At 37.7% G+C, this 19159-nt stretch overlaps 1 protein-coding gene across 1 annotated transcript; it reads right to left on the bottom strand.

The window, feature by feature from the left end:
* Positions 1-18087: 18087 nt before the first annotated feature.
* On the bottom strand, positions 18088-18876 carry LOC149241897 (homeobox-leucine zipper protein HAT3-like). Its single transcript, XM_089370716.1, has 4 exons — positions 18695-18876; positions 18583-18595; positions 18419-18477; positions 18088-18256 (listed from the first exon to the last, which is right to left on the bottom strand). Exons 1-4 carry the CDS (start codon positions 18874-18876, stop codon positions 18088-18090), a joined length of 423 nt encoding a protein of 140 aa, XP_089226842.1.
* Positions 18877-19159: the final 283 nt, after the last annotated feature.

Raw genomic sequence — 19159 nt, 5'->3', positions numbered from 1 at the left:
ATTTTGTCTCACGGTGAAGGAAGTTAAAATTGGCAACTAGGGCCAAACTCCATGTCGGTCACCTTATTTATGGCTGCTGATATTTTTCCTAGATTCCCCTCATTGAGACATGCAAGATTGATCTAAAGATCATCCGATTTCTGATAAGTATTTATGAAGATATGAATTTATTTTGATTATGGAAAAATTGTCAAGTCGGCCAACAACTTATGTAGGCTCAGAAGCCCAACAGACATGTCAATTCAACCTCAACATTTTGCATATGAATACAAGGAGCATTCTCCTCATTTGGACACTTCACTCTCACACACATCTCTCTCTCTCTCATCCGCAGAAAGAGTCTCTCTCTCTCCCTCTCTCAAATGTGTGGCTGAAAGGAAGACGCCCTAGGGCAAAGAGGACGCAGAAAAAGGACAGCAAGTCATCCTTTACTAATGTTGACCAACGTTGACCTTTCAAGAAGTGCAGATTGGGTGTGGTTACCTCTCCTAGGCAAGTTGGCACAGAAATCGAGATGATCTAACCTCTAGTTTGACTGGTATTGACTGTACTAGTTTAGGGTTGTAGTTGACTTCAGAAATATGCACTTTGACTGAACTTTTGAGGCTGTTCTAGGGTTGTTTCTTCAGGTTGTTCAAGGAAAAGTTGACCAAAAATTGACCATGTATTTTAGAGGTCAATTTCAGCTAGTTTGAACAAGTTTGACTTTGCTGATCTAGGGTTTGTTGTTGCTGATATAAAATTATAGAATTTAGATTTTGTACTATTTCTCTTTGCTGAACTATTGAAGATAAAAGAAGATTTGATCAAAGGGTTTCCCCAATTTGGGGTTTGTCCTTGGCTAGTTACCACATCTTGTGTCTCTTATCTTGGCTTGTTTTCGATTGATCATTTAATGTTCTATCTTCACTTTACTTAACATATATGTGATTGCTAATCTGTGGCTAATAAAAAGAAAAATAAGTAAATTTCTTTAAGCATAGAACATACCATAATCTAGCATGGTATCAGAGTTGAGGTGAAGACAAAGCCCAAGCAAGAGCAAGAGCAATCACCGAAGAGAAGGATTGGCAGATAGTCTTAAAACATGGGTCCTCAACACACCTCGTGCTAAAGACAAACTCCATGAGAAATATGACTATCACGGATGGAAGATGTCTCTCATTCTAACATTAGAAGAGTAGGAAGTATTGGACCATGTGAGAGGTAGAATTATTGAGCCTCCATCAAATGCATTCGCTACTACTAGGAACAAATGGACCAAGGGAGAATTCCAAGCAAGGAAGATCATCCGGGACTCTATCGCCAAATGCTTGGTGGCCTATTTTTCTGAGCTAAACACCTCCAAGGAAATCTATGATAGACTGGTGAGTTGATTTCAAGTTAATGATGTAAATCAAGTCTTGCTTCTTAGAAATAAGCTGCAGGAAATTAAGAAGGGGAAAGATGAAAGTATGCAAGCATATTTCTTAAGGACCACCAGGATCAAGAATGATCTCCTATATATTGGGGAAGTAATTCCTGACAGGGAAATGACATTCACAACTCTTGGAGGACTACCATCTAAATGGTATATATTTTGGACTACTCTTCTCAACAATAATGTAATTCCTGCATTTGAGGAATTAACGACGAGATGCATTCAAGAAGAAATAAGGATGGAAGAGCAAGAAACTCCCATACTTAAAGGTCATCCTACTGCTTTTTCTTCTCATGCTAAAAGAAGAAACGATTCTGGGGCTAAATTCGAAAGGCTGTACCAAAAGGTGGAAGAAAAGGATGATGTTACAAGTGCAATAAACATGTCACTATGTAAGGGAGTGACATGATAAAAGGTACCCACATAGGGACGATGATCAAAATCCCTCTCAAGGCAATCAAAGGAATGGTAGGTCAAATGGCAAAGGTAAAAGAAATGTCGGAAATCAAGGAAGAGGACAACCATTCAAGAAGGCAAGAAATTCCAGGTATGAATCTAACACCGTTAATAATAAGCAAGATGAATATTATTTACCTACAACTCTATCTACCTCTGCTCCCCCAGACTCGCTGGGAAATTGGCTTATTGATAGTGGTGCGTCAAGGAACTTCACTGGTTACAAATAAGCTCTCTATAATCTGATAGAGAAGGAAACCAAACTTGATATTGTTCTTGGAGATAATTCAAAATATCCCATCAAAGGTATTGGAAATGTCACTCTTCAATTGAATTAGGGTAATAAAATCCACCTACGAGATGTATTGTATGTACTTGATCTCAAAAGAAATTTGTGTCCATTTTGGCTATGGAAGACAAAGGCTACAAGGCAGCCTTCAACGATGGCAAGGTACGTGTGTCGAAAAGGAATATTAAAGATGCCTTCACTCTTGGGTTTTGAGTTGATTCATTATATCAGGTCAGAGGAAGTCCGCTAGGTGTCATGTCTTGTGACACATCTCTTCAGTCCGAACTATGGCATCAGAGATTTGCTTACCTTCATTATAAAGCTCTACTTGATGTGAGACAAATGGTGACAAGGATGCCTGAATTCCAAGAAGAACAAGAAGGTGTATGTCCCGAATGTGCCAAAGGAAAGCTTAAAATGGGACCATTCCCCTCAAGGCAAAGTAAGACCTCCAATATACTGCAGTTGGTTCACTCAGACATATCTGGTATGATGTCTATGATCTCCTTGGGAGGATATTCATATTACCTCACTTTTATAGATGATTATTCTCGCAAGACTTGGATATACTTCTTGAGAAAGAAGGATGAAGTGTTCTCCTGGTTTCGACACTTCAAAGACTTGATAAATAATCAAACCGAGAAGAATATCAAGACCTTCCGGACTAATAATGGAACTGAATATGAATCTAATGAGTTTCGTGATGTTTTCAATGAGGCTGGCATTAAGAGGGAGACTACTACACCATATACTCCTGAGTAGAATATTGTGGCAGAAAGGAAGAACCATATGATTGTGGAAGCTATCTGTACTATGCTCCATGATCAGAGACTTCCGAAGTTTTTATGGGCCGAAGCTGTAAACACCACCGTATATGTACAAAACTGATGCCCTCATCAAGCATTGGGCTACAAGACTCCCGAAGAGTTGTTCACTAGTAAGAAACCTACTGTATTTCATTTTAGAATTTTTGGAAGCCCTATATATTTTCATGTGTTGAAGGAGAAAAGGAATAAATTGGGTGCATCTAGAAAGAAAGGAATCTTCATGGGCTATAGCAAAAATACTAAGGGCTATAGAGTCTATGTGGCTGGTCAAAGAGAAATCGAGATTAGCCATGATGTCACTTTTGACGAAGATATGGATCTTAGCAAAGTAGACAATCTTCCTACTCTAAGAGGATCTAAAGAGCTGACACTAGGAAACTGGAGGAAAAGGAAGATGAGACAATTCATGATGTGGAAGAAACTATGAATCCTATTGATCCTCCTTCGCAAGAGCCTTCCTCTTCTATAAAGAGGCCTTCATGGCTTAAGGGGACAATTGATGATGCTGAAGGATACATTACACCTCAAGGAACCTTCCGTGAAAATAAGAGGCAGAATAGGTATCAGGGATACCTGACCATCATGAGCACGATCATCCAAAATGAGCCTTCATCATTCACAGATGTCATTAAGCATCAAGTATGAAAGGATGCTATGGATAAGGGATATGAGTCCATTATGAAAAATGATTTATGCGATGTGGTCCCCAAACCCCAGGATTTGAGATTTATGATCAAGAATCTCATGTGTCCAGGTTGAATAAGGCCCTCTATGGGCTAAATCAAGCACCCCGAGCATGGTATGAGAGAATGGATAGCTACTTGATGAAGTTGGGATTCACTAGAAATGAAGCCGACCCTAAGCTTTACTTTAAGGTTATAGATGACAAGCCTTTCATACTGGTGCTTTATGTTGACAAGCTCTTTCTAACAGGTGCAGACCCTCTCATTCATGAATTTAAGAGGGAGCTAGCTTATGAATTCGAGATGAAAGACCTAAGACTCGTGCACTACTTCCTAGGACTGGAAGTCTGGCAGAAACCAGTGGAGATTTTCCTATCTCAAGGAAAATATGTGGCGAAGATATTGGAAAGATTTGGCATGGTGGACTGCAAACCCGTAATTACCCCGATGGAGCTTGACTTGAAGAAGTTAAGCGGTAGTGCTGCCTGACCTGTTATACGAAATGCTACCGAGTATCATCAACTCGTCAGAGCATTAATGTTCTTGGTGAACTCCTATCCAGATATATGCTTTGCAGTCAACACATTGAGTCAACATATGGTTTAGCCTCACCACTTACATTGGATTGGTGCCAAGAACCTGTTGAGGTATCTTCGTGGCATAATCACTCATGGGTTGAGATACACTACCGGAGATGTGAGACTACTTGGGTATACTGATGCTGATTGGGCAGGCATTGTGGTGGACCAAAAGAGCACTTCGCGGTGTTGTTTGTCTTTGGGATCTGCCTCGATATACTGGATGAGAAGGAAGCAGAAGTCCATGGCTTTAAACACCATGGAGGTAGAGTACATTGCTGCTAGCATGGCCTCCTGTGAGGCAGCCTAGTTGCGAAAGCTCTTCAATGAGCTACTTGGATTTACATTAGATACAATTGTGGTTCTATGTGACAACCAGAGCGGGATCTGTTTATCAGAAAATCCCATATTTCATGATCGCTCCAAGCATATCTATATCAGGTACCACTATATTCAAGATATGGTGCACCGAGGACCAATAAGGCTCCAACATATTGATACAGATGAACAGGTCGCTGACATTCTAACAAAGCCACTAGGAAAGGTCAAATTCCTGACTTTCTGAGAACGACTTGGTGTCATTCAGAGACCCTCTTATGAGAGTCGATTATGATGTATTGAGCTCTGGGAGCTCGAGAGGGGCGCGGGGTACTTCTTGGAGTGACATGTAACCACAGGGTGACTCACCATCCCCTGGTGGTGCACTATGTACAAGCTAAAGGTTCAACCTTCCCTTGTGACACACCGTGGTGACTGTGGAACAAGATGATTAGTTCTCCTTTGGGCCAAGATGATTCGTTCTCCGTGGCAACTGTGAAGCAGGATGATTCATTCTTCTATAGGATAGGATGATTAGTTCTCCATGGCATCCACTGGAAAGGATGACGTTCTCTTGTGGACAGGATGATTAGTTCTGTTGTCGAGGCATCTTACCCATACAGTATGGGACTCATGGGAATTACCTCTCATCTAATCAATGAGAAGGGAAATGAGGATAGGGACCATAATAGTTCTATCGATGGACGCATTATTGTATCTACTGTACTCCCTATGCTAGGATGACCTCCATTTATCTGGGATCAATGATACTGTTCTGGGATTAGTTAGAGTGGTACACACTCTAAGACTGAATTCGGGTTAGTGCAGGATGGTATGATACATCCTTGATCATTTCTTCTTCTTCATAGTTCAGGTAGAGCAGAGAGAGTGGGGTCAAACTATACAGGAGAATGCATTTGATGGATGGATAGCAATGACGGTCTGACAGATTGCAGATGAAGTTCTCCCTACTTGAGAGGGAATGTTAAAATTGGCAACTAGGGCCAAACTCCATGTGGGTCACCTTATTTATGGCTGCTGATATTTTTCCTAGATTCTCCTCATCGAGAGGTGTAGGATTAATCTAAATATCATCTGATTCTGATAAGTATTTATGAAGATATGAATTTATTTTGATTATGGATAAATTGCCAAGTTGGCCAGCAACTTATGTAAGCTCAGAGGCCCAACAGTCATGTCTATTCAACCTCAACGTTTTGCATATTAATGCAAGGAGCATTCTCCCATTTGGACACTTCACTCTCACACACATCTTGCTCTCTCTCCTACGCAGAAAGAGTCTCTCTCTCTCAGGCGTGCGGCTAAAAGGAAGATGTCCTAGGGCAAAGAGGACGCAGAAAAAGAACAACAAATCATCTTTGACTAGCATTGACCAATGTTGACCTTTCAAGAAGTGCAGATTGGGTGTGGTTACCTCTCCTAGGTAGGTTGCAATTTTTGACACAAAAATTGAGGTGATCTGACCTCTAGTTTCACCGGTATTGACTGCCCTAGTTTAGGGCTACAGTTGACTTCAGAAATTTGCACTTTGACTTAATTTTTAAGGTTGTTGTAGGGTTGTTTCTTTAGGTTGTTCAAGGACAAGTTGACCAGAGATTGACCAAGTATTTTAGAGGTCAGTTTCATCTAGTTTGCACAAGTTTGACTTTGTTGATCCAGGTTTTGTTGTTTCTGATATAAAATTATAGAATGCAAATTTTGTATTATTTCTCTCTACTGAACTATTGAAGATAAAAGAAGATTTGATCGAAGGGTTTCCCCAATTTGGGGTTTGTCCATGGCTAGCTACTGCATCTTATGTCTCTTGTCTTTGCTTGTTTTCGATTGATCATTTAATGTTCTATCTGCACTTTACTTAATGTATATGTGATTGCTAATCTGGGGCTAATAAAATGAAAAATAAGTAAATTGCTCTAAGCATAGAACATATCATAATTTAACATTTTGTCATTCACTTGTTTAATCATTGTCTATCTAATAGGATTGTGTTGTTTAGTGCCTTAAGGGGTTGCACAGTGTCTAGTGGTAGAGGACTGTGTAGTTCCTAGAGGCAAGGCCATCAATAAATGCTAGATTATTACAGGAGTTGGCTTGTGTTGAAAAGGGAGTTTAATTTTCATCAGGAGTTGTTCAACTGTCATTGACAAGACTCAATCATCATCAAAACAACCTAATTAAGACATCACATAAGAATTTCATAAAAGCATAAGTCATTGTAATCATGAGGAATAGTTGATGACATTGAAAATAATATTTCTTATAGATAAAAGTTAGGCTCCAAAATTGAATCATAGGAAAAATTTTGGAGGGGTTTTCTAGTAGCCATTATAACAATTGTCTGAAAATCCAAAAAATATTTCTTGGAATTAGAATTACAATTTTAAGTTGTCTAGGCTATGCAATCCAAGTAACCATGAAATTTTCAAAGATTTGAAACCATTTATGCATTAAAAAATGCAATATATTGAATTGTGTAGATCCACCTTCACGATAGATCTATCAAGGACCAAAATGGATCAAACCTCTTATGGTGTAAGTCTTTCTTCAATTTTTACATCCTTAAAAAATTTGTGTCTTAATCAATCCCTCTAGGTTCTTATTAGATCCATGATTAAGATAAATTTATGTTAGTCATTATATCCCATAGTTCTATGGATAAACTATTACCGCTTGTAGGATTTAATAATAACTAATACTGTAACTAAAATATTTTTTTAATACATTCATCATAACTATTTCTTTCACAATACATAAGATGTACAATTTTCTTAATATTATGCTCATAACAAAAACTATTCATTACTTTTGCAAGCAAATTGTTATCAATGAGCTTGTAACATACATCTACAAACCTTCTTATGCTTAATTTTCTTGTGACAATAAAGGTTCCTTTATAAGAAATCAGATTATGATTCTTGTGGAGATTCTTCCATCAATTGTATTGAATTTGGTTATGTCTTTGTGGAAATGCTTTGATAAAACTATTTATTTTGGTCATGTCGAAGTAAATATCCAAAAATTTATGACAAAGATTTATTATGAGATTTTTAAAATACTTATAAATCCAAATCAAATAAATTTTATAACATTTGTCCATATTTGTTAATTATATTTCCAAAATATTCTTAAATCTACAATCAAATTACATCCAAATATTCACTCCAATTTTTTTTTTGGCTCTTCATTTTATAGCCTTGATGATATTGAGCATCGATGATTACACTATACTCTATATTGGACAAGCACTATATACAAAGTACTGTGTGTACTTACTCAAGAAAGGAATTTGAAATACACTCTATATTGGACAAACACTATACATAAAGTACTGTGTATACTTTCTCAAGAAAGGAATTTGAAATTTATATTAAGTGTCGATTGGAAATTTGATGACGACTATTTATTTTTTGTGTCGGTCCTTTTATGTTTTAAGTAGTTTGTGAGTATTAATTTTTTTTGTTATAAGCAAATCTTGTATAACCATTGAGAGCTACACTTATGGTAGTCACCTTATAAAGAAGAAATAATAATAACTCAATAGTAAGGCTCTATAGAATTAAATATATATATAGTGATTCAAGTAATTCTTGAAAAGCACAACTAAGTAAAAGTGACTCTCCGAATACAATGTTTTCTAAATTAGAGAACAACACGTAAAAATAAAAATATGATGAATGAGATTTTATTTTACATCAAGGCTTCATTTGCAGCTAAACACTATAGAGTAACATCAAACATATGTTAAACGCTTAAGTAATGTCTATCTTAAAAATATGTAATTATATAACTTAATTTTTGCATATTTGGATGCCATTTTCCGCAAGGTTGGTTATGTATAATTGTTTATTTCACATATACAACTATCAATTCCTAAATGGGAAATAATTTTTCTAAACCTTAAGAATGCAATCTAGGATCACCCATAACTCTTTCACTTACAAGTTGTGAATGTTCTTACTCGGGATATAATGGTTGGAGAGAAATCAACTATTGTTATTGAAGGTACACATATACAATAAATTCTTATTTTTAATAAAAATGAATAGGGAGCACTTTCGCAATTCTATAATTGTTGTTAAAAAGGTAAATAATTTATGAAATGTATATCAACAATGTGGATCTAAAGAATGACAATATTTCTACATATTTATGATGGGAACCCTAAATAATTAAAATTAAAATCTATAGTTTGAAAAGTCAAAATTTTTGTTTAACGTCAAATACTTTTAGAAAGCAAAAAAATGTTCCATAGAACTTAAAATTCTAGTCCTGTAGTAGCTTTAATGATATTGAGAACGTAGACATTGTTTTTGAAAATAGTGTAGATGAACCTGGAATAATGCTTACATTAGAATGTAGAAAATTTTTGTTTGTTACTCTTTAAAGTCTTTTGAGAGATTTTCTCAACCATATTCTCATGTCTTAAAAACTGTCCGATCGCATAACCACTTTTTATGTGCCTTGTAATTTGTTTTTGTGAAAACATACTAATTGATATTTGAGTAAGCATGTCTGTTCGTCCATCTATTTTTCTTGTTTGTATTTCTTGTTTGTATGAGAGCCCATATAGACTTAACTCTAACGCCCTCAAGAAAGTGCCCAAGAAAAGACCCAATAAGATGGAAGAGATGCCAAATTTTATTTTTTTGTATACAAATTAGTGCAGAGCTGTGTCGGAGTGATTTGCATGGATTTGTACGTCTGTTTTGTCTTTTTCTTTTATGTGTCGAAGGAGGTAAACTCAACAAAGTTTATCCAAGGAACAATGGGAGTACGTTTCTAAAGCCTCAGAACAATCCATAGATAAAAAAAGTAGAAACTTGTGCCACATGTTCAAAGAGAAATGCATACTCCCTATTTTCTAGGGCTGTGTAATTTATTTATTGTGGGAGACTATGCAGTCCACTAGGGGAAAGGACTGTAAAATTCCTACTGACAAAGGATTGGGTAGTTCACTCGCTAAGTGGATTATGCAGTTTGGCTGTCAGTGAAGGATTGTGTCATTCACTTGGTCAATCATTGTCTATTTGATAGGATTGTGCTGTTCAGTCGCTTAAGGGGTTGCAAAGTGTTTATTTCCTTTCATAGATATGGGACCCTCTGCGGGATGTGCACTCCATTCAATATGAGATCCAACAATATGTGGCCCAACCATGCGGGGTGAAAATAGATGGCTATTATGTCGAAAATCTATCACTCTGAATCGCTTTGTTCATGTTTCAAACAAACAACCCTAAAATATAGTCATATAGAGTTTGCAGTACTAAATCCAAACATTGATATTTTCACCGCCATACAGAGGAATACCGGGTAGCTTCCACAAAAATCTTCGTAACTTTTAACTACTTCAAAATATAATAATTTTAATTTTCAAACCATTAAATTATCTCAAAATAAATAAATTTACTTATAGTGCGCATAGGAATTCAAGAACAATAATAATTTTAACTTTTAAACCATTAAATTATCTCAAAATAACCATATCAAAAGTTGTTTAAAAACTGGTTCAAAACTGGTTTAAACAGCCACATCAAAACTGGTTCAAAACTGGTTTAAACAAGTCAATGGTATAATGTTTCGTTCATAGCTTGTGGTTTAAACAACTAATGCTTTGCCATTACATTCGGGCAATGAAGGTCGAGCTGTGAATGTATTAGCTGCTGCTATTGTTTTTTTTTTTTTTTTTCTAATCTAGAAACAAAAGAAAAAATTTTCAACGGTTTTGTAGTAGCCATTATAACAACTGCCTGAAAATCCAACAAATATTTCTTGGAATTAGAATTACGATTTTAAGCCATCTAGGCTAGGCAATCCAAGTAACCATGAAATTTTTAAGGATTTGAAACTATTAAAAAATGCAATATATTGAATTGCGTAGATCCACCTTAACTAGAGATCTATCAAGGACCCAAACGGATCAAACCTATTATGGTGCAAGTCTTTCTTCAATTTTTACATCCTTCAAAAATTTGCGTCTTAATCAATCCCTCTAGGTTCATTTGTTACTCATAGTCATGTTGTACGTTTTCTGTGGAAATGGTGGCCGCCTGATTCAATGGTACATAGAAATGCTCTCAAAGCCCCTCACACAGACCATTCTGGTTGAGCGACTGGGAGCAGTTCAGACGGTTGTGACAATCCACCAATGCGTTTTGGCTCAACACCTCAGCGCGTTCAAGTCAGTTTGTTCCAAATGTTCCACCGAGAGCGGCTCATTACATTGCACACATTGTCTTTGATCCAATCAATAATTTATCCAATGCCGGTTTCCTTTCATAGACGGCCTTATGTCCCTAATTTCCTTAGCCTTGTGGCGTGGATATGGGTCCCTCAGCGGGATGTGCACTCCATTCAATATGAGATCCTTAGGCTTCTTAGGGACGAAGATGGCTTTCAAACAGAATATGTGGCCCAACCATGCGGGGTGAAAATAGATGGCCATTACGTCGAAAATGGGTTTTCTTTTACAAAATTTGTGTATAAGTTGAACGCATCGCTATTCTATTGTCACTCTGAATCTCTTTGTGCACGTTTCAAACAAACAGCCCTAAAACATAGTCATACAGAGTCTGCGGTACTAAATCCAAGCATTGATATTTTCACCGCCATACATGTTGGAAATTTCTGGTAATTTCAAACACAAATTAACTGAACATAGAGCAATGCTCTGTTTTTCTGCCATAGGATCTTTAACACAGGGAAGCTAATAAAATTTCTGAGAACAGAGATTTTTCACACCCATAATAAACTTGTATTAATTTATAAAAGACCTGATACAAATTTCTTCCTCTTCTAGAGGGATTCACCAAGAACTTTCACCAAAACAAAATACTCTGTCTCTCTTTTACAAATGATTTTTACACTGCTGTGTAAAATCTTCATTCACATTTTACTACTGTAAAAAACGGATTTTACATTTATTGCTGTAGAATAAAAATTTACATGGATTTACTGTTGTAAAAGAAATCCTTCACATTCACCCCTGTGTGAAATTTTCATTACATTCAAGCGGCTGATCATTCACATTACATATTCAATTAAAAAAAACAATTACATTTGCGCTACTGCGCCACACCATACATTTCGTTTCAATGCATTTCAATGCATATGCTCCACAATTTTATTCGCACTGCTGTGCGTTGGATTTCTTGTTCTTTTCTTTGTTGTCGCGAGCCCTCTTTTCATCCCCTGTTACAATACACACTCTTTTGCACTGCATTGCTCTATATTTTTTTCATCCCCGTGTGCAATTACATTAAAAGGTCAACGCCTCAAAACAAAACATATCACATACGATACCTTACCCATACTTCCGTAAATTTAAAAAACAATAAAATTAAAAACGTTTACCAACTTTTACCTATGACTATGACAGTGCATTAAATACATTAAATAAAAATGGCGGTAAAAACAAAAACTAATGTTCTGGCAGGTTGAATAAGATCTATGTCCGTTGACCTGATCGGACGCATTTCGCACACCAAACTCACACAAGCCAAACGATGTTTAATGTCCGGGGAATTGGTGGTTTCGGAGTTGTACACTGGACGCGTGTCAATTGATCGGGGTGTTCGGAGCCCTTCTTACGGATACCGCTTTTGCCAATAGGTGGTGCGGGGAAGTCTGGGTGGTTTTGCCAAAACCACGCTGCAATAAATGTGCGGTTGAAATTAATATTTCAACACTCCCCTTTAATTTCAACTGTTGGGTTATCAGTCATACCCAGACATTTCCTCAAAAATTCAAAGCTTTTCTGGTCCAATGGCTTTGTCAAAATGTCTGCAACCTGTTCCTGAGTCCTGCAATGTTGTAGAACAATTTCTCCATTGCTCACCAATTCTTTGATGTAGTGAAACCTTGTGTCGATGTGTTTCGTTCTCTTATGAAACACCGAATTCTTGGATAATGCAATAGCTGAGCTATTGTCACAAAAAATCACTGTTGCTTTTGTCTGCTCTTGGCCTAAGCTCCTCAACATTCTTCTCATCCAAACTGCTTGACATGCTGCTGCTGTAGCTGCCACATATTCTGCCTCTACTGTAGACAATGCTACAATGGACTGCTTCTTAGAAGCCCATGAAATGGCTCCTGAACCCATGTGAAAAACATAACCGGAAGTGCTTTTCCGATCATCTACACTTCCAGCCCAATCACTATCAATGTATCCAACCAAATTTGAACATTCTGAAGTAGTATATAAAATCCCAAATCTTTTAGTACCTTTAACATACCTCAGAATTCTTTTTGCTGCCTGCCAATGTGCTTCCTTTGGCCTCTCCATGAATCTGGAAATTAAACTAACAGCATACATTATGTCAAGCCTAGTTGCAGTTAAATACATAAGGCTGCCAACTATGCTCTTGTACAAGCTAGGATCAAAATCCTTGCTGTTGTCCTCTTTGCTGAGTTTTAATCCCATTATTGTGGGAGTGATTGCTGCCTTGCACTCTTGCATATGGAATCTTTCCAACACTTCATTTACATATTTTGCCTGTGAGATAAAAATTCCATTTTTATTTTGATCTACTTCTATTCCTAAGAAGTATCTCAGCAAACCCATGTCAGTCATTTCAAATTCTTCTTTCATGACTGTTTTGAATTGTTCAATGAGGTAGTCATCATTACCTGTAAAAATCACATCATCAACATATAACACAACAATTAGCAATTTACCATCCTTTTCTTTGACGTAGACAGTGGGTTCTCCCTCACATTTGTCAAATCCATTCTCCAGTAGATAGGAATCTATCCTACTGTACCACGCTCTTGGTGCTTGCTTCAGCCCATAAAGAGCTTTCTTCAATCGGCACACTTTGTGCTCTTGGCCTTTCTTCTCATAGCCTAGAGGTTGTTCAATGTAAACCTCTTCCATTAACACTCCATTTAGGAATGCTGACTTCACGTCCATTTGGTAAACTTTCCACTTGTTTTGTGCTGCTATAGACAGCACTTCTCTCACGGTTTCCATTCTTGCAACCGGTGTGAAAGTCTCCTCATAATCTCTCCCATACTGCTGCTTGTACCCTTTGACAACAAGTCTTGCCTTGTGCCTTTCTATTTTTCCTTTAGCATTACTCTTGGTCTTGTAGACCCATTTGACTCCAATGACTTCTTTACCTTTTGGTAGCTCAACCAAATTCCATGTCTTGTTTCTCTCTATGGCATTCATCTCCTCATCCATAGCTTCTATCCATTTCCTATTTTTAATTTCATCCTCGAAATGAATAGGGTCATCAACATGACAATACAAAACAAACAAGGAATTCATTCCTTCATCATAAATATCACTTAAATTTCTGAATTTCTTACCTCTTTCATTTGGTGTGCAAGTGCTTGAAGATGCACTTGAATTTCCTCCTTGTGGTGTGCTTGGAGAAGCACTCTCATTTCTCCTCAAGGGTGTCTCTTGCTGTCCTTGTGTTGGCGCTGCTGTTTGGGGATGTATTTCAGCTATCTCCTCATCATCTTCATCATGAGACAAACAGCTTTTAATGTTCACTGTTTTCTCTATGCTTCCATCCTAAGCTTCCTCCTCAATGAACTGAACATCTCTGCTCACAAAAAACTTCTTGGTGGATGGGATATACAACTTGTAGGCTTTGGATTCCTCACTGTATCCAATGAAAGTACATTTCTCCCCTTTGCTGTCCAACTTCCTCCTTAGCTGATCTGGAATGTGTGTGTAGGCCACACATCCAAAAATTTTCATGTGGGTGACTCCTTGCCTTCTCCCACTCCATGCTTCTTCCGGCACTTTGTTCATCACTGCTTTTGTAGGACACCTATTCAAGATATATACTGCACAATGTATAGCTTTAGCCCAATAATCATTTGGAAAATGCTTTGCCTTCAACATGCTCCTCGCCATATCCATAATTGTCCTGTTCTTCCTTTCAGCAACTCCATTTTGCTACGGGTTGTACCTAGCTGTAAACTGCTTGTGTATTCCATTTTCTCTACAAAAACGTAGAAACTCCTTGGAGATATACTCACCTCCTCTGTCAGTTCTTAGAACTTTGATATGCAGCCCACTTTGGTTTTCTACAAGTTCTTTAAAATTTCGGAATTTTTCAAACACTTCACTTTTGTTCTTTAGAAAATAAGCCCAAGTCTTTCTGGTGAAATCATCAATGAATGTTAGAAAATATTGGCTGCCTGCTAGTGATGGAGTTTGCATCGGTCCACATAAATCTGAGTGGACAATCTCTAAGGGTGCCTTTGCCCTTATGCTTTTCCCTGATGGAAAACTTTCTCTGTGTTGTTTCCCCAATATGCAACCTTCACAAAGGCTGTCCGGTTTCTCTATCAATGGTAATCCTCTTACCATTCCTTTCCTACTCAACAGGTTAAGGCCTCCAAAGTTGAGATGTCCAAATCTCAAGTGCCATAACCAATTTTCATCCTTTGGTACACTTTGGAAAGCCTCTTGGGTAACTGTTGCAATTACTTCTTTGTTTTTCAAATCTGCCCTTATTCTGAGAGGGAACATCCTGTTCCTTGTCATCTTCACTTTAGCAATACATCTTTTGCTGGGTGCTCTATCCATGATGGTGCATACATCATTCTCAAAGAAAACATTGTAACCCTTTTGAACAAGCTGTCCAATACTCAAGAGGTTACATCTCATTCGAGGAACATAATAGACATCTGCTATGGTTTTCCTTTCACCTTTCTTTGTAAATATTTTAACTTATCCTTTTCCCATAACAGAAAGTTTTCTATCAGTTCCTAGTGTGACTTATGATTTTACATTCTGATCTAAAGAAGAAAACAGGGCTAAGTTTCCTGTCATATGGTTGCTGCAACCTGAGTCTAAAAACCATATGTCTTCACTGTTTGTTTCAGCCATGTTACAAGCTAACAACGCATTATCTTGACTGATGTTTTCTCTAGTAATATTTTCATTTGGTCTATTACTCATATCATGCTGCTTTTTCCTACATTCATTTGCATAATGCCCATATTTTTTACAATAATAACATTGGACATTGGATTTTTCATACCTTTGTCCTTAAGCATGATATTGTCCTCTTTGTTGGCTGCTGCCTTGGCCTTGGTTCTGATTTGGATTGCTGCTTCTTCCTTGAGCATTTGCTGAACTATTCCTTCCACCTCTGTTCTGGCTTCTGCCTCTTCCTCTCTTGTTTCCTCTGCCTTGACCTCTTCCTCTTCCAAAGGACATCTGGGTCTTGAAGGCTTGCTCTAGAGATGAGTTTTCATTTCTGCTCAACCTCTACTCATGTGTTATCAATGATGCATGGAGTTCATCAACTGAAAAGTTTGAGAGATCCTTTGTCTCTTCTATGGTGGTGACAATCACATCAAACTTTGAGGGTAGGACCCTTAATATTTTCTCTACAATCCTCCTGTCTTCAAGAGTTTCTCCATGAGTCCTGATCTGTGTGACCAGACCAATCACATGTGTGAAGAATGATTCAATATTGTCTGACTCCTTCATGTTTAGATTCTCAAAATCTTTGCTCAGCAACTGTAGTTTTGCTATCTTCACTTTCTCCATGCCTTGATAGGCTGTCTTGAGGGTTTTCCATGCTTCTTTGGATGTCTTAGCTGCTGCTATCCTTGGAAACACACTCTGGTCCACTGCTTGATACAAAAACACACGGGTTTTTGAATCCTTCTTCCTATTTCTCTTCAATAGATCCTTCTTTGCCTGAGTTAATCTATTAAACTAATTTTCATCTACTGGTTCTTCAAAACCATCTTCAACAAGTTCCCATAGATCTTGTGAGACAAACAGGGCTCTCATGGTTATTGCCCAGTAATCATAGTTTTTCCCATTAAACTGTGGGAGTTGAGTATTAAACATGCCCATGCTAATGCTTGTGCTAGCCATTCCTTGCATTCTCAGCTATGCTTCTAAATCCTTGACTGTATATTAAAAAAAACTGACTGTTTCTTCAGCAGTAACACAAAAACTGGTCTGAGAAATACCTGGATCCTTTTGCCTGAGACTTCACTTTGCTGGAGAGGATTTACTGCTGCAACAAAAGGAACCTTCCTTCAGCTTCTTTACACCTTCAAAGAGCCTGGATTTGCTCTGACACCATGTTGGAAATTTCTGGTAATTTCAAACACAAATTAACTGAACACAGAGCAATGCTCTGTTTTTCTGCCACATGATTTTTAACGCACGGAAGCTAATAAAATTTCTGAGAACAGAGATTTTTCACACCCATAATAAACTTGTATTAATTTATAAAAGGCCTGATACAAATTTCTTCCTCTTTCTCAGAGGGATTCACCAAAAATTTTCACCAAAAACAAAATACTCTGTCTCTCTTTTACAAATGATTTTTACACTGCTGTGTAAAATCTTCATTCACATTTTACTGCTGTAAAAAAGGGCTTTTACATTTACTGCTGTAGAATAAAAATTTACATGGATTTACTGCTGTAAAAGAAATCCTTCACATTCACCCCTGTGTGAAATTTTCATTACATTCAAGCGGCTGATCATTCACATTACATATTCAATTAAAAAAAACAATTACATTTGCGCTACTGTGCCACACCATACATTTCATTTCAATGCACCACACCATACATTTCGTTTCAATGCATTTCAATGCATATGCTCCACAATTTTATTCGCACTGTTGTGCGTTGGATTTCTTGTTCTTTTCTTTGTTGCCGCGAGCCCTCTTTTCATCCCCTGTTACAATACACACTCTTTCGCACTGCAGTGCTCTATATTTTTTTCATCCCCGTGTGCAATTACATTAAAAGGTCAACGCCTCAAAACAAAACATATCACATACGATACCTTACCCATACTTCCGTAAATTTAAAAAACAATAAAATTAAAAACGTTTACCAAATTTTACCTATGACTATGACATTGCATTAAATAGATTACATAAAAACGGCGATAAAAACAAAAACTAATGTTCTGGCAGGTTGAATAAGATCTATGTCCGTTGACCTGATCGGACGCATTTCACACACCAAATTCACACAAGCCAAACAATGTTTAATGTCTGGGGAATTGGTGGTTTCGGAGTTGTACACTGGACGCGTGTCAATTGATCGGGGTGTTCGGAGCCCTTCTTACGGATACCACTTTTGCCAATAGGTGGTGCGGGGAAGTCTGGGTGGTTTTGCCAAAACCACGCTGCAATAAATGTGCGGTTGAAATTAATATTTCAACAATACAGAGGAATACCGGGTAGCTTCCACAAAAATCTTTGTAACTTTTAACTACTTCAGAATATAATATTCTTAACTTTCAAACCATTAAATTATCTCAAAATAAATAAATTTACTTATAGTGCGCATAGAAATTCAAGAACCATAATAATTTTAACTTTCAAACCATTAAATTATGTCAAAATAACCATATCAAAACTAGTTTAAACAACCACATCAAAACTGGTTTAAACAAGTCAATGGTATAATGTTTCGTTCATAGCTTGCGGTTTAAACAACTAATGCTTTGCCATTACTTTCGGGCGATGAATGTCGAGCCGTGAATGTATTAGCTGCTGCTATTGTTAGCTGCTGAAACTCTTGCGCAGGAGGGGCACATCGCAATCCTAGTTTTCAGTTTCTCCACCTCTATGTGCAGTTTTCTCTTGTCGTCTGCAAGTGCCTCATTATCTCTCCTCAGAACCTCGCAGTCCACTTCGGTTTGCTTCAGCTTCGACCTAAAAACAAAAAAATGTCAATAAAATAGTGTTCAGAACAGAAATCTGTCAATACAATAGGATCTCGATCGGATGAAAACTTTTTCGAATTATAATTTGCTGGAATTTTAATTTCCAACTTTCCAGGCCAAATTATGTACCTGTTAATTCCAAAGAGAGAACCACACGTCAACTTGACGAGTACGGAGATTTAGCTCCTGCGCTAACTCTACGTTTTGCACCTGCACAACCACAAACAACGATAGAGCACCAAGAAGTCACCGCACCCGAAATCATGAAACGATAGAGCACCAAGATGTAAGTGAATACTGTGAAGAGAGACTTACCGGTTCGGGTGCCCTGTTCTTTTGGAAACTTTCTTCCAGAAGAGCACACTACTCTCTGGACAGTCTAAGCTTCTTTGAACCACCCTCTTCTTCTGCTCAGCCATTACCCAACCCCTCGGCACTACGAAGAGTCAAAATGTTTGCATCTACAACCAGATGGTTCGGAGCGCTCGGTTCTCCGGCTGATCTCTTGCTACTTCCTTCAGAAAGCCCCAAAACTAACTGCAGAGGAGGCCCATTCACATTTGAGAGCCCCAGGCTTAGAGAAAGCCCTGCGCTGCTATCCTCATCCATATTCCTTTGTTTCATTATGGTTTCAAAAGAGTGGAAGGGGATATAAAGAAGCAGAGAATGCACCCTGACTCCTCAATCTTTGTTAACAACGTTGACCAAGTAAGACCGGGTTTACATTATTTCCAATGAAAACCCCATGGTTTCGGGAACCAGTGAAAAGGATTCTGTCGAAGAAGAAAGAAGGGATCCAAATATTATTAAATTTTTTTTTGTAAGCTGGGGCGAGACTCTCTGATTTACGTGTCCATTATGTACCCCTCTACGGGGGAGGGGTAGCCCAAGA

Source organism: Pinus tabuliformis, chromosome 8, assembly GCF_031772625.1.
Source record: "Pinus tabuliformis cultivar Carrire ecotype Pingquan chromosome 8, CPIR1, whole genome shotgun sequence".
Lineage (NCBI taxonomy): Eukaryota > Viridiplantae > Streptophyta > Pinopsida > Pinales > Pinaceae > Pinus > Pinus tabuliformis.
The sequence above is the reverse complement of the archived record's forward strand: the minus strand, read 5'-3'. Positions and strand labels throughout refer to the sequence as shown.

Excerpts from the sequence above, each read along its gene's own strand:
- LOC149241897 (XM_089370716.1), bottom strand. The coding sequence starts at position 18,876 with ATGGATGAGGATAGCAGCGCAGGGCTTTCTCTAAGCCTGGGGCTCTCA. Across the intron at positions 18,257-18,418 it reads ACTCGTCAAGTTGACGTGTG|GTCGAAGCTGAAGCAAACCG; the intron begins GTTCTCTCTTTG and ends TTTTGTTTTTAG.